This window comes from Salvelinus alpinus, chromosome 11 (assembly GCF_045679555.1).
Source record: "Salvelinus alpinus chromosome 11, SLU_Salpinus.1, whole genome shotgun sequence".
NCBI classification, from domain to species: Eukaryota; Metazoa; Chordata; class Actinopteri; order Salmoniformes; family Salmonidae; genus Salvelinus; species Salvelinus alpinus.
Genome location: NC_092096.1, coordinates 17,781,669 through 17,797,111, shown reverse-complemented (window position 1 = coordinate 17,797,111; position 15,443 = coordinate 17,781,669). Strand labels below are relative to the sequence as shown.

The 15,443-nt window shown below is 46.7% G+C and overlaps 1 protein-coding gene across 1 annotated transcript in view; it reads left to right on the top strand.

Annotated features, from left to right (window-relative positions):
* Positions 1–15,443, top strand: part of ccdc146 (coiled-coil domain containing 146) — an 87,783-nt gene that overhangs the window by 25,734 nt on the left and 46,606 nt on the right. The window contains exons 5-9 of the mRNA XM_071331890.1: positions 3,225–3,282; positions 3,896–4,072; positions 5,453–5,526; positions 5,835–6,062; positions 8,919–9,105. Of these exons, the coding sequence (XP_071187991.1) occupies positions 3,225–3,282; positions 3,896–4,072; positions 5,453–5,526; positions 5,835–6,062; positions 8,919–9,105 (724 nt within the window). The remainder of the gene's footprint in view (positions 1–3,224; positions 3,283–3,895; positions 4,073–5,452; positions 5,527–5,834; positions 6,063–8,918; positions 9,106–15,443) is intronic.

Here is a 15,443-nt window from a genome sequence, read left to right as displayed (position 1 = left end):
TGCGGCATGTAGCCTAGGGGTAAGAGCGTTGGGCCAGTAACTGAAAGGTCGCTAGTTCGAATCCCTTAACGACAAGGTGAAGAATCTGCCATTGTGCCCTTGACGAGGCACCTAACCCTAATTGCTCCAGGGTTGCTGTTGATAACGGCTGACCCTGCATGTGACCCCACTCTCTGAGGGTGTCTCAGGGGGATATGCATTAAACACATTACCACTTCACACACGCGTATAATGAAACAGGACAAATATAACCCACCAAATGATTCATCATTATTAGGTGTGCCTCTGGCTCCAGCCAGCTGTGTCACTAGTCTCCTCCACTTGTTCTCAACAACACTCCTGTCCTTGTGTCCGAAAGGTCAAGCACGCCTCCGAAACACAGCACGGAAAAGAACGCTGCTGTCCGCTCTCTGCACAACACACACACAGTTAAACTGAAAGGCCACAGAGAGGCCATTGGAACATTGCTTAGCAACTGATGAAACAAGCTTGTGTAAAAAACAAAGAAAGAGGACATGAAAGGAAAGGTCTCTTCATCAGTCATTTAATCAGCAAGGACTAGAATACGGCTATGGCTGTCCCAAATGGCACCCTATTCCCTATATAATGCACTACATTAGACCAGGGACCATAGGGCTTTGGTCAAAAGTAGTGCACTACATAGGGATTAGGGTACCATTTGAGACGCACACTATGATTCACCAGGGATGGGGCCTAGAACACATTGTTCCTGAAGATATGGTCTTCATATCAGTGGGTAAATGATATTCACATTGTTCCTGAAGATATGGCCTTCATATCTGTGGGTAAATGATATTCACATTGTTCCTGAAGATATGGCCTTTGTATCTGTGGGTAAATGATATTCACATTGTTCCTGAAGATATGGCCTTCATATCAGTGGGTAAATGATATTCACATTGTTCCTGAAGATGTGGCCTTCGTATCAGTGGGTAAATGTTGTTCCTATTGTTAAGATGAGAAGACCTCCAGCAGTAATTGAAATATGAGGCTAAATGAAAACCATTGCTTACATTGCATTCTGACTAGATGTTGTAATGAACTCTGCTGTCTCTTGTTGTATATTATCTTGTGGATGTGTATAGCTCTGACAGTCCGTTTGGCAGCCTCCTCTCTTCCTCTGCTGAACTACCCTCCATACGACAGACAGATGCTCACTGGGAAGATATGTCTTCAGATGTGCAATGTTAAGCCCTTGATCACAAGCCAGACAGATAGACAGGAATTCAACTGTCAGTCATTTTAACTTCAAATGCAGTATTTACAGAAGACCAGGAAGCAACACGAGTGCTGTGAAAGTAGCCTGGAGGGCTGTCTATCCACCCAGCAATTTCTCACTGAGGATATTTTATAAGTGTCAGTAATGTAATATCGACCCCTGGACTTAAATATCTGATCCCTGTCAACAGTTGAACTCAGTTGAACCTTTCACATAGTAGCAACACTGACCACTGTTTTACTCAGATGTTGCCAAGAAACTCTCAGAATTTGACCAACACTTTTCTGAAAGCAATACATATTTTCAGTATGGCTACATGGCTATATTTCCCTGCCTTTTTATCAACTGAGTTACAGTAGAACCCTGGTCATCTGTCCTCCACCACTGTGTTAGGGGGTTGAGCTAAGGCAAGGTCACTGTGTTAGGGGGTTGAGCTAAGACCTAGGCAAGGTCACTGTGTTAGGGGGTTGAGCTAAGACCTAGGCAAGGTCACTGCGTTAGGGGGTTGAGCTAAGGCCTAGGCAAGGTCACTGTGTTAGGGGGTTGAGCTAAGGCAAGGTCACTGTGTTAGGGGGTTGAGCTAAGACCTAGGCAAGGTCACTGTGTTAGGGGGTTGAGCTAAGGCAAGGTCACTGTGTTAGGGGGTTGAGCTAAGACCTAGGCAAGGTTACTGTGTTAGGGGGTTGAGCTAAGGCCTAGGCAAGGTTACTGTGTTAGGGGGTTGAGCTAAGGCCTAGGCAAGGTCACTGTGTTAGGGGGTTGAGCTAAGGCCTAGACAAGGTTACTGTGTTAGGGGGTTGAGCTAAGGCCTAGGCAAGGTCACTGTGTTAGGGGGTTGAGCTAAGGCCTAGGCAAGGTCACTGTGTTAGGGGGTTGAGCTAAGGCCTAGGCAAGGTTACTGTGTTAGGGGGTTGAGCTAAGGCCTAGACAAGGTTACTGTGTTAGGGGGTTGAGCTAAGGCCTAGACAAGGTTACTGTGTTAGGGGGTTGAGCTAAGGCCTAGGCAAGGTCACTGTGTTAGGGGGTTGAGCTAAGGCCTAGGCAAGGTTACTGTGTTAGGGGGTTGAGCTAAGGCCTAGACAAGGTTACTGTGTTAGGGGGTTGAGCTAAGGCCTAGACAAGGTCACTGTGTTAGGGGGTTGAGCTAAGGCCTAGGCAAGGTCACTGTGTTAGGGGGTTGAGCTAAGGGCAAGGTCACTGTGTTAGGGGGTTGAGCTAAGGCCTAGACAAGGTTACTGTGTTAGGGGGTTGAGCTAAGGCCTAGACTAGGTTACTGTGTTAGGGGGTTGAGCTAAGGCCTAGGCTAGGTCACTGTGTTAGGGGGTTGAGCTAAGGCCTAGTCAAGGTCACTGTGTTAGGGGGTTGAGCTAAGGCAAGGTCACTGTGTTAGGGGGTTGAGCTAAGGCCTAGGTAAGGTTACTGTGTTAGGGGGTTGAGCTAAGGCCTAGGCAAGGTCACTGTGTTAGGGTGTTGAGCTAAGGCCTAGGCTAGGTCACTGTGTTAGGGGGTTGAGCTAAGGCCTAGACAAGGTTACTGTGTTCGGGGGTTGAGCTAAGGCCTAGGCTAGGTCACTGTGTTAGGGGGTTGAGCTAAGGCCTAGGTCACTGTGTTAGGGGGTTGAGCTAAGGCCTAGACAAGGTTACTTGAGCATATTGCACAGCCACTTGTTTCCTAAGCTTGTCGTGAACGTTGGTCACTTTTGCATCTTCTCTGTATTTCTGAGAATTTGTGTTCAAGTTCCTTCCTCTTGTTCCTTCCTCTAAATCAGGGGTGTCAACATCATTCCATGGAGGTCCTAGTGTCTGTGGGTTTTAGGTTTTTCTTTTCAGTTAACCCCTAGACAACCAGGTGAGGGGAGTTCCTCACTAATTAGTGACCTTAATTCATCAGTCAAGTACAAGTGAAGAGTGAAAAGCTGCAGACGCTCGGCCCTCCGTGGAAGGAGACTGACACGTGCTGTACATGATGCCGTGTCTGTTTACAGTCTCACAGAAGAGAAGCTTTGCCTGGAGAAGGAGTATGAGACTCAACCCAAACCAGTTGTAAGTATCCCAGTGCAACAGTCACAGATTTACCTCCCGTTGATAGTCATTCACATGATCTGTCCCATCATACACCTGGCACCACAGCATGACATTCCTTCATGTCACCTACAGTAGTAAATCACTCATTTAGAAGCAGAGAAATGACAGTGACAGGACAGAGAAACAGACTGTGTCTTTGCAGCGAGGCATCCTTGTCAAAATGCTTGATTGATGAGGCTGGCTTCTTGACGGTTCAGTCTCCTCATTGTCATTGGGTTGTGGTACCATACATGCTTCTGTGTCTACCACTAAGAGAGGCCCGATCATTGATCTAATGATATTTTACATTACTCTACATTACTTTAATGAACTTTTTACTACAGTTGGTTTGGTTACAGTTAAACAGTAGTTACTTTTTAACACCCAGTAAAGCAACACTATAATCACATGGATGTATATAATCAAATTCCCAAGAATGTCACGACCCAGCTATTAGCTTTGATATCCGCTTCAAATAGCTGCCACAGTACTGTGTGTGTGTCCATGATTTGCACTTGCATGAATGTGTATTTGTGTCAATGTTGATGTATTTTGTATGTCCCATAAGCCATTGCTCCTGGTGTGTCCTCAGGAGCTGGAGAAGCGTGCGAAGGCCCTGAAGGACAGCAGTGAGGAGCTGAGGAAGGAGGTGTCTCAGAGGAGACAGGAGATACACAGCCTGCTGGAGGACGTGGAGGCCAGGCACAAACTGATGACCAGGGAGCAGAGAGAACTGGACCACAAGAAGGACATCATAGTAAACAACCAGGTGACTGGTTGGAGGGGGCACAAGGGGTGGCAGGGGGGGTGCAGAGAGAGGCAGAGGGTGGCGGCAGAGGGGTGGCGGAGGGTGGTAGAGGGGTGGTGGTAGAGAGTGGTAGAGGGGTGGTAGAGGGTGGTAGAGAGTGGTAGAGGGGTGGTGAAGGGGTGGTAGAGAGGTGTTAGAGGGGTGGTAGAGGGTGGTAGAGGGGTGGTGGAGGGGTGGTAGAGAGTGGTAGAGGGGTGGTAGAGGGGGGTGGTATAGGGGTGGTAGAGTGTGGGGAGGGGTGGTAGAGGATGGTAGAGGGGTGGTAGAGGGTGGTATAGGGGTGGTAGAGTGTGGGGAGGGGTGGTAGAGGGGTGGTAGAGTGTGGGGAGGGGTGGTAGAGGATGGTAGAGGGGTGGTAGAGGGTGGTATAGGGGTGGTAGAGTGTGGGGAGGGGTGGTATAGGGTGGTAGAGGGGTGGTAGAGTGTGGGGAGGGGTGGTAGAGGGTGGAGAGGGGTGGTAGAGGGTGGTAGAGTGTGGGGAGGGGTGGTAGAGGGTGGTATAGGGGTTGTAGAGTGTGGGGAGGGGTGGTAGAGGGGTGTTCGAGAGTGGTAGAGGGTGGTAGAGGGGTGGTAGAGGGTTGGTAGAGGGGTGACGGAGGGGTGGTAGAGAGGTGTTAGAGAGTGGTAGAGGGTGGTAGAGGGGTGGTAGAGGGGTGACGGAGGGGTGGTAGAGAGGTGTTAGAGAGTGGTAGAGGGTGGTAGAGGGGTGGTAGAGAGGTGTTAGAGAGTGGTAGATGGTGGTAGAGGGGTGGTAGAGAGTGGTAGAGGGTTGGTAGAGGGTGGTAGAGGATTGGTAGAGGGGTGGTAGAGAGGTGTTAGAGGGTGGTAGAGGGGTGGTAGAGAGTGGTAGAGGGTGGTAGAGGGGTGGTAGAGAGGTGTTAGAGAGTGGTAGAGGGTGGTAGAGGGTTGGTAGAGAGTAGTAGAGGGTGGTAGAGAGTGGTAGCGGGTGGTAGAGGGGTGGCAGAGAGGTGGCAGAGAGGTGGTAGAGGGTGGTAGAGGGGTGGTAGAGGTGTGGCAGAGAGGTGGTAGAGGGTGGCAGAGAGGTGGTAGAGGGTGGCAGAGAGGTGGCAGAGAGTGGTAGAGGGGTGGCAGAGAGGTGGTAGAGGGGTGGCAGAGAGGTGGTAGAGAGTGGTAGCGGGTGGTAGAGGGGTGGCAGAGAGGTGGTAGAGGGGTGGTAGAGAGGTGGTAGAGGGTGGTAGAGGGGTGTTAGAGGGTGGTAGAGGGTCAGTCTTGTGTTTAAAACAACATAGAGAAGGGCATTATATAAAACCATTGAAGTAGAAGAGCTCATTAGTTTTCCTATAATGTCCTTCTCTGTGGTGTGTTGTCTTGTGTCCCCAGGCTGAGTTGGCCCAGCTTCTGTCTGTGCCTGGCCAGCTGGGGAAGGAGATTGAGAGGATCAACAGGAAAAATATGTAAGATGTGGCTGGCTATGAATCCATGTACTGGTGATGTGCTATACGGAACCTTCATAACTAACTCTGTAGCTACTAAAGCAGGAAGTAAGGCCATGTTCATGAGTCATGGAACGAAGACTCAACATAAATCTTGAATCAGTCCACAGTTTTTTGGGGCACCTACCAAGAGTAAACGGCTAACCCTACAGACCAATGTCTCTGTCAAAACTGGCTGGAATGACGTCTTTGCAGGCTGTTTTGCTCGCTGGGTTAAGCCTACAGTCTACCAGCCTGGTGTAATGTATGTCTTCCTCTGTGGTGGCCAGGGACGTTGAGAAAAGTAAGGCGGCCCTGGACGAGCAGCTGTCTGAGGTGGCGGCTCTGCAGAAGATGACGGAGGCCCGCTGTCGCACCCTGGAGGAGGAGAAGAGGGAGGTGAGGAGGCAGGTGGAGGGGCGCAGGGCACACCTGGAGGCTGCCGAGAGGGAACACAGCATGCTGCAGAAAGAGCAGGAGATGACCAAGGAGAAGGAGGTCATTATGATGGGACAGAGGTACAGGACTGCAGACGATGTCTATGTATCTAGAGCAGCATCTGTATGCAGCGATAGTACATACAGTTGAAGTCGGAAGTTTACATACACCTTAGCCAGATACATTTAAACTCAGTTTTTCACAATTCCTGACATTTAATCCAAATAAAAATTCCCTGTCTTAGGTCATTAAGGATCACCACTTTATTTTAAGAATGTGAAATATCAGAATAATAGTAGAGATAATTATTTATTTCAGCTTTTATTTCTTTCATCACATTCCCAGTGGGTCAGAAGTTTACATACACTCAATTAGTATTTGGTAGCATTGCCTTTAAATTGTTTAACTTGTGTCAAACGTTTTGGGTAGCCTTCCACAAGCTTCCCACAATAAGTTGGGTGAATTTTGGCCCATTCCTCCTGACAGAGCTGGTGTAGCTGAGTCAGGTTTGTAGGCCTCCTTGCTTGCACACGCTTTTTCAGTTCTGCCCACAAATTTTCTATAGGATTGAGGTCCTATTGAGGTCAGGGCTTTGTGATGGCCACTCCAATACCTTGACTTTGTTGTCCTTAAGCCATTTTGCCACAACTTTGGAAGTATGCTTGCGGTCATTGTCCATTTGGAAGACCCATTTGCGACCAAGCTTTAACTTCCTGACTGATGTCTTGAGATGTTGCTTCAATATATCCACATAATTTTCCATCCTCATGATGCCATCTATTTTGTGAAGTGCACCAGTCCCTCCTGCAGCAAAGCACCCCCACAACATGATGCTGCCACCCCCGTGCTTCACGGTTGGGATGGTGTTCTTCGGCTTGCAAGCCTCCCCCTTTTTCCTCCAAACATAACAATGGTCATTATGGCCAAACAGTTCTATTTTTGTTTCATCAGACCAGAGGACATTTCTCCAAAAAGTACGATCTTTGTCCCCATGTGCAAACCGTAGTCTGGCTTTTTTTATGGTGGTTTTGGAGCAGTGGCTCCTTCCTTGCTGAGCGGCCTTTCAGGTTATGCCGATATAGGCCTCGTTTTACTGTGGATATAGATACTTTTGTACCTGTTTCCTCCAGCATCTTCGCAAGGTCCTTTGCTGTTGTTCTGGGATTGATTTGCACTTTTCGCACCAAAGTACGTTCATCTCTAGGAGACAGAACGCGTCTCCTTCCTGAGCGGTATGACAGCTGCGTGGTCCCATGGTGTTTATACTTGCATACTATTGTTTGTACAGATGAACGTGGTACCTTCAGGCGTTTGGAAATTGCCCCCAAGGATGAACCAGACTTGTGGAGGTCTACAAAGATTTTTTGGGGGATTTTCCCATGATGTCAAGCAAAGAGGCACTGAGTTTGAAGGTAGGCCTTGAAATACATCCACAGGTACACCTTCAATTGACTAAAATGATGTCAATTAGCCTATCAGAAGCTTCTAAAGCCATGACATCATTTTCTGGAATTTTCCAAGCTGTTTAAAGGCACAGTCAACTTAGTGTATGTAAACTTCTGACCCACTGGAATTGTGATACAGTGAATTATAAGTGAAATAATCTGTCTGTAAATAATTGTTGGAAAAATTATGTTTCATGCACAAAGTAGATGTCCTAACCGACTTGCCAAAACTATAGTTTGTTAACAAGAAATTTGTGGATATCAAGGCACAAGGTGAGACCCAGATGCAGACACAGGAGGCAGATGGTTACAGTCTTACAATGTTTATTAATCCAAAGGAGTACGCAAGAGAATGGTTGACAGGCAAAAAGGTCAAAACCAGATCAGAGTCCAGGAGGTACAGAGTGGCAGACAGGCTCGTGGTCAAGGCAGGCAGAATGGTCAGGCAGGCAGGTACAAAGTCCAGAAACAGGCAAGGGTCAAAACCCAGAGGACTAGAAAAAGGAGAATGCAAAAAGCAGGAGAACGGGAAAAATGCTGGGTGACTTGGAAACATACAAGACAATCTGGCACAGAGAGACAGGAAACACAGGGATAAATACACTGGGGAAGTGGAGGGGGTGGAGACAATCACAAGGACAGGTGAAACAGATCAGGGCTTGACAGTGGAGTGGTTGAAAAACGAGTTTTAATGACTCCAACCTAAGTGTATGTAAACTTCCCACTTCAGCTGTACATTACACTGTTGATACATTGTTTATTGTATCACTGCCTTCTCCTGAACATGTTTTATTACGTGAGGTAAATCCCTGGATAGTGATGTTGCCACCATCTTGTTTTCAGGGGTTCCCAACAGAATAAACAACCATGCATAAAAACACAAACTGTTGGGGCCACATGTTGGGGCCACAAACAGAGCTTGATGTGCCCAGTAAGAGTCAGAACATTTTCTAATTATCCCCCATTCATTTTGACAAGGTTTTCAATCATTGTAATGTGGATGCATTAGGTTGTATTATCCCCATTAGTCCAGACGCTGTCTCTCTTCAGAACCACAACTGCTGTGGAACCCCCCACTGGGACCTGCAGTGCCTTTACTGTTTCTCCCCTCTGGCCGTAGCACAAGGACGGCACAAAAACCCATTCCACTGTAACTAGACTGAGATGGGAACCATATGCAGCTTCTCTATCTTACTGGTTCTATGTAGTCTTTGGCAGATATAAGGGGACAGTGCTGTGGGGAACAATGATAATGGGGTTTTCCTATGAGTTCTCTCTCCCTCTCCCTCCCTCGCTCTCTCTCTCTCTATTTCTCTTTCTCTCTCTGTATGTCTCTCTCTCTCTCTCTCAATCTCTCTATTTCTCTTTCTCTCTCTGTATGTCTCTCTCTCTCTCTCTCTCTCTCAATCTCTCTCTCTCTCTCTCTGTCTGTCTGTCTCTCTCTCTCTCTCTCTGTCTCTCTCTCTCTCTCTATCTCTCTCTATTTGTCAGAGGTATGCTGGACATCAATACAGGCCACTGCATCATGGAAAGGAAGAGCGTTCATGAGAACCTGGCACGGAAGCAGCGTGAGAGGGACCGGCAGCTCAGAGAGCTGAAGAAGGTGGAGCTGCAGCTCAAAATGGCCCAGGATGCACTGGTCCACACTCAGCTACTGCATGACAAGACCAAGTCTACGGTTAGTTCACAGTTCACACACTAACACCAAACAGGCCCAGGATGCACTGGTCCACACTCAGCTACTGCATGACAAGACCAAGTCTACGGTTAGTTCACAGTTCACACACTAACACCAAACAGGCCCAGGATGCACTGGTCCACACTCAGCTACTGCATGACAAGACCAAGTCTACGGTTAGTTCACAGTTCACACACTAACACCAAACAGGCCCAGGATGCACTGGTCCACACTCAGCTACTGCATGACAAGACCAAGTCTACGGTTAGTTCACAGTTCACACACTAACACCAAACAGGCCCAGGATGCACTGGTCCACACTCAGCTACTGCATGACAAGACCAAGTCTACGGTTAGTTCACAGTTCACACACTAACACCAAACAGGCCCAGGATGCACTGGTCCACACTCAGCTACTGCATGACAAGACCAAGTCTACGGTTAGTTCACAGTTCACACACTAACACCAAACAGGCCCAGGATGCACTGGTCCACACTCAGCTACTGCATGACAAGACCAAGTCTACGGTTAGTTCACAGTTCACACACTAACACCAAACAGGCCCAGGATGCACTGGTCCACACTCAGCTACTGCATGACAAGACCAAGTCTACGGTTAGTTCACAGTTCACACACTAACACCAAACAGGCCCAGGATGCACTGGTCCACACTCAGCTACTGCATGACAAGACCAAGTCTACGGTTAGTTCACAGTTCACACACTAACACCAAACAGGCCCAGGATGCACTGGTCCACACTCAGCTACTGCATGACAAGACCAAGTCTACGGTTAGTTCACAGTTCACACACTAACACCAAACAGGCCCAGGATGCACTGGTCCACACTCAGCTACTGCATGACAAGACCAAGTCTACGGTTAGTTCACAGTTCACACACTAACACCAAACAGGCCCAGGATGTTCTGGTCCACAGCTCTGCTGCACGACTAGTCAATGGAGTTCACAGTTCACACACAGCTCCTGCACATCCTCCACTTCCAATATGTATGGACTATGTAATGGTATCTCTCTCTCACTTTAAAATATGTTATTTTATAGATTTTAATTGGTTGACGTTTCATCCCCCCAAAAGCCTCTGTGCTTCCTTGATGATGTGTCCAGAGTTCAAAGTGGCAGTGACACACGTCACTCACAGGTTTACAAATGTCCACATGGGACATGAGTGACAGACAGAGAGAGGAACTGGAAAAGTGTCAGCAGATTTTACACCATAAAACATGAAAGCCATTGGTGTCGTGACGCATGTGGAACTTCCCCTATTAATGAAGGAAACCTTACACAATATAATGTTTTCCCGGCTTTATGAACTCAATCCAATGATTTATCTGTCATTATTTATTTCCTCAGTTGAATTCTGATCTAATTGAGCTTCGCCGTCTGCCACAGTTGTATAAAACACTATGCAGCGGAGGGAAGGGCTGTGTCCCAGTTGTATAAAACACTATGCAGCGGAGGGAAGGGCTGTGTCCCAGTTGTATAAAACACTATGCAGCGGAGGGAAGGGCTGCGTCCCAGTTGTATAAAACACTATGCAGCGGAGGGAAGGGCTGCGTCCCAGTTGTATAAAACACTATGCAGCGGAGGGAAGGGCTGTGTCCCAGTTGTATAAAACACTATGCAGCGGAGGGAAGGGCTGTGTCCCAGTTGTATAAAACACTATGCAGCGGAGGGAAGGGCTGTGTCCCAGTTGTATAAAACACTATGCAGCGGAGGGAAGGGCTGCGTCCCAGTTGTATAAAACACTATGCAGCGGAGGGAAGGGCTGTGTCCCAGTTGTATAAAACACTATGCAGCGGAGGGAAGGGCTGCGTCCCAGTTGTATAAAACACTATGCAGCGGAGGGAAGGGCTGTGTCCCAGTTGTATAAAACACTATGCAGCGGAGGGAAGGGCTGTGTCCCAGTTGTATAAAACACTATGCAGCGGAGGGAAGGGCTGCGTCCCAGTTGTATAAAACACTATGCAGCGGAGGGAAGGGCTGCGTCCCAGTTGTATAAAACACTATGCAGCGGAGGGAAGGGCTGCGTCCCAGTTGTATAAAACACTATGCAGCGGAGGGAAGGGCTGCGTCCCAGTTGTATAAAACACTATGCAGCGGAGGGAAGGGCTGCGTCCCAGTTGTATAAAACACTATGCAGCGGAGGGAAGGGCTGCGTCCCAGTTGTATAAAACACTATGCAGCGGAGGGAAGGGCTGTGTCCCAGTTGTATAAAACACTATGCAGCGGAGGGAAGGGCTGCGTCCCAGTTGTATAAAACACTATGCAGCGGAGGGAAGGGCTGTGTCCCAGTTGTATAAAACACTATGCAGCGGAGGGAAGGGCTGTGTCCCAGTTGTATAAAACACTATGCAGCGGAGGGAAGGGCTGCGTCCCAGTTGTATAAAACACTATGCAGCGGAGGGAAGGGCTGTGTCCCAGTTGTATAAAACACTATGCAGCGGAGGGAAGGGCTGTGTCCCAGTTGTATAAAACACTATGCAGCGGAGGGAAGGGCTGTGTCCCAGTTGTATAAAACACTATGCAGCGGAGGGAAGGGCTGTGTCCCAGTTGTATAAAACACTATGCAGCGGAGGGAAGGGCTGCGTCCCAGTTGTATAAAACACTATGCAGCGGAGGGAAGGGCTGCGTCCCAGTTGTATAAAACACTATGCAGCGGAGGGAAGGGCTGTGTCCCAGTTGTATAAAACACTATGCAGCGGAGGGAAGGGCTGCGTCCCAGTTGTATAAAACACTATGCAGCGGAGGGAAGGGCTGCGTCCCAGTTGTATAAAACACTATGCAGCGGAGGGAAGGGCTGCGTCCCAGTTGTATAAAACACTATGCAGCGGAGGGAAGGGCTGCGTCCCAGTTGTATAAAACACTATGCAGCGGAGGGAAGGGCTGTGTCCCAGTTGTATAAAACACTATGCAGCGGAGGGAAGGGCTGTGTCCCAGTTGTATAAAACACTATGCAGCGGAGGGAAGGGCTGCGTCCCAGTTGTATAAAACACTATGCAGCGGAGGGAAGGGCTGCGTCCCAGTTGTATAAAACTCTATGCAGCGGAGGGAAGGGCTGAGTCCCAGTTGTATAAAACACTATGCAGCGGAGGGAAGGGCTGCGTCCCAGTTGTATAAAACACTATGCAGCGGAGGGAAGGGCTGTGTCCCAGTTGTATAAAACACTATGCAGCGGAGGGAAGGGCTGCGTCCCAGTTGTATAAAACACTATGCAGCGGAGGGAAGGGCTGTGTCCCAGTTGTATAAAACACTATGCAGCGGAGGGAAGGGCTGCGTCCCAGTTGTATAAAACACTATGCAGCGGAGGGAAGGGCTGTGTCCCAGTTGTATAAAACACTATGCAGCGGAGGGAAGGGCTGCGTCCCAGTTGTATAAAACACTATGCAGCGGAGGGAAGGGCTGCGTCCCAAATGAAACCCAGGTCCTTACAATGGGGCACTACTGTAAAAGTCGTGCACACTCTTAGAAAAAAGGGTTCCAAAAGCGTTCTTTGGCTGTCCCCATTGGAGAACCCTTTTATAGTTCCAGGTAGAAAGAACCCTTTTGTATTCCATGTAGAACCCTCTGTGGAAAGGGTTTTACGTGTAACCCAAAAGGGTTCTACCTGGAACCAAAACGGTTCTACCTGGAACCAAATAGGGTTCTTCAAAGTGTTCTTCTATGGGGACAGCTGAATAACCCTTTTATGTTCTAGATAGTGCACTGTAGGGAATAGTGTACCATTTGGAAGGTAGCCATGGTAATAGTGGTTTTATGGTAATAACAGCCTCTCTGTAATAACTGCCATTGTTGATGCTTTATGATTGGCTGGTTTAATATAAAGCCTTGTGTTGTGTGAGACAACAAACCCAACATAATAACATGATCTAATGATTAACCATAATTATGTCCCAGTATTATTCATGGCATGTTCTACCATTGCCATTCTCCCATTCCAACTCAATCATTCCTCCATTTGTGTGCATGTGCTTCTCTGGGGGTTAAAAAGAGGTTTTAATAAAATTAATTTCTGTGATCTGAAAAGGACAATAAAGTCTTCTTCTTCTACAGTATTTGTGCTCAAACAGAGACAGGTCATATCTGTTGAGAGACATTAATACTAGGAGAGGTTGTTGTTGTTTACAGAGGGATGTCAAACAGAGACAGGTCATATCTGTTTAGAGACATTAATACTAGGAGAGGTTGTTGTTTACAGAGGGATGCCAAACAGAGACAGGTCATATCTGTTTAGAGACATTAATACTAGGAGAGATTGTTGTTACAGAGGGATGTCAAACAGAGACAGGTCATATCTGTTTAGAGACATTAATACTAGGAGAGGTTGTTGTTTACAGAGGGATGTCAAACAGAGACAGGTCATATCTGTTTAGAGACATTAATACTAGGAGAGGTTGTTGTTGTACAGAGGGATGTCAAACAGAGACAGGTCATATCTGTTTAGAGACATTAATACTAGGAGAGGTTGTTGTTACAGAGGGATGTCAAACAGAGACAGGTCATATCTGTTTAGAGACATTAATACTAGGAGAGGTTGTTGTTGTTTACAGAGGGATGTCAAACAGAGACAGGTCATATCTGTTTAGAGACATTAATACTAGGAGAGGTTGTTGTTTACAGAGGGATGTCAAACAGAGACAGGTCATATCTGTTTAGAGACATTAATACTAGGAGAGGTTGTTGTTACAGAGGGATGTCAAACAGAGACAGGTCATATCTGTTTAGAGACATTAATACTAGGAGAGGTTGTTGTTGTTTACAGAGGGATGTCAAACAGAGACAGGTCATATCTGTTTAGAGACATTAATACTAGGAGAGGTTGATGTTGTTTACAGAGGGATGTCAAACAGAGACAGGTCATATCTGTTTAGAGACATTAATACTAGGAGAGGTTGTTGTTTACAGAGGGATGTCAAACAGAGACAGGTCATATCTGTTTAGAGACATTAATACTAGGAGAGGTTGTTGTTTACAGAGGGATGTCAAACAGAGACAGGTCATATCTGTTTAGAGACATTAATACTAGGAGAGGTTGTTGTTTACAGAGGGATGTCAAACAGAGACAGGTCATATCTGTTTAGAGACATTAATACTAGGAGAGATTGTTGTTACAGAGGGATGTCAAACAGAGACAGGTCATATCTGTTTAGAGACATTAATACTAGGAGAGGTTGTTGTTTACAGAGGGATGTCAAACAGAGACAGGTCATATCTGTTTAGAGACATTAATACTAGGAGAGGTTGTTGTTTACAGAGGGATGTCAAACAGAGACAGGTCATATCTGTTTAGAGACATTAATACTAGGAGAGATTGTTGTTTACAGAGGGATGTCAAACAGAGACAGGTCATATCTGTTTAGAGACATTAATACTAGGAGAGATTGTTGTTACAGAGGGATGTCAAACAGAGACAGGTCATATCTGTTTAGAGACATTAATACTAGGAGAGGTTGTTGTTTACAGAGGGATGTCAAACAGAGACAGGTCATATCTGTTTAGAGACATTAATACTAGGAGAGGTTGTTGTTTACAGAGGGATGTCAAACAGAGACAGGTCATATCTGTTTAGAGACATTAATACTAGGAGAGATTGTTGTTTACAGAGGGATGTCAAACAGAGACAGGTCATATCTGTTTAGAGACATTAATACTAGGAGAGGTTGTTGTTTACAGAGGGATGTCAAACAGAGACAGGTCATATCTGTTTAGAGACATTAATACTAGGAGAGGTTGTTGTTTACAGAGGGATGTCAAACAGAGACAGGTCATATCTGTTGAGAGACATTAATACTAGGAGAGGTTGTTGTTTACAGAGGGATGTCAAACAGAGACAGGTCATATCTGTTTAGAGACATTAATACTAGGAGAGGTTGTTGTTTACAGAGGGATGTCAAACAGAGACAGGTCATATCTGTTTAGAGACATTAATACTAGGAGAGGTTGTTACAGAGGGATGTCAAACAGAGACAGGTCATATCTGTTTAGAGACATTAATACTAGGAGAGGTTGTTGTTTACAGAGGGATGTCAAACAGAGACAGGTCATATCTGTTTAGAGACATTAATACTAGGATAGATTGTTGTTACAGAGGGATGTCAAACAGAGACAGGTCATATCTGTTTAGAGACATTAATACTAGGAGAGGTTGTTGTTTACAGAGGGATGTCAAACAGAGACAGGTCATATCTGTTTAGAGACATTAATACTAGGAGAGGTTGTTGTTTACAGAGGGATGTCAAACAGAGACAGGTCATATCTGTTTAGAGACATTAATACTAGGAGAGGTTGTTGTTTACAGAGGGATGTCAAACAGAGACAGG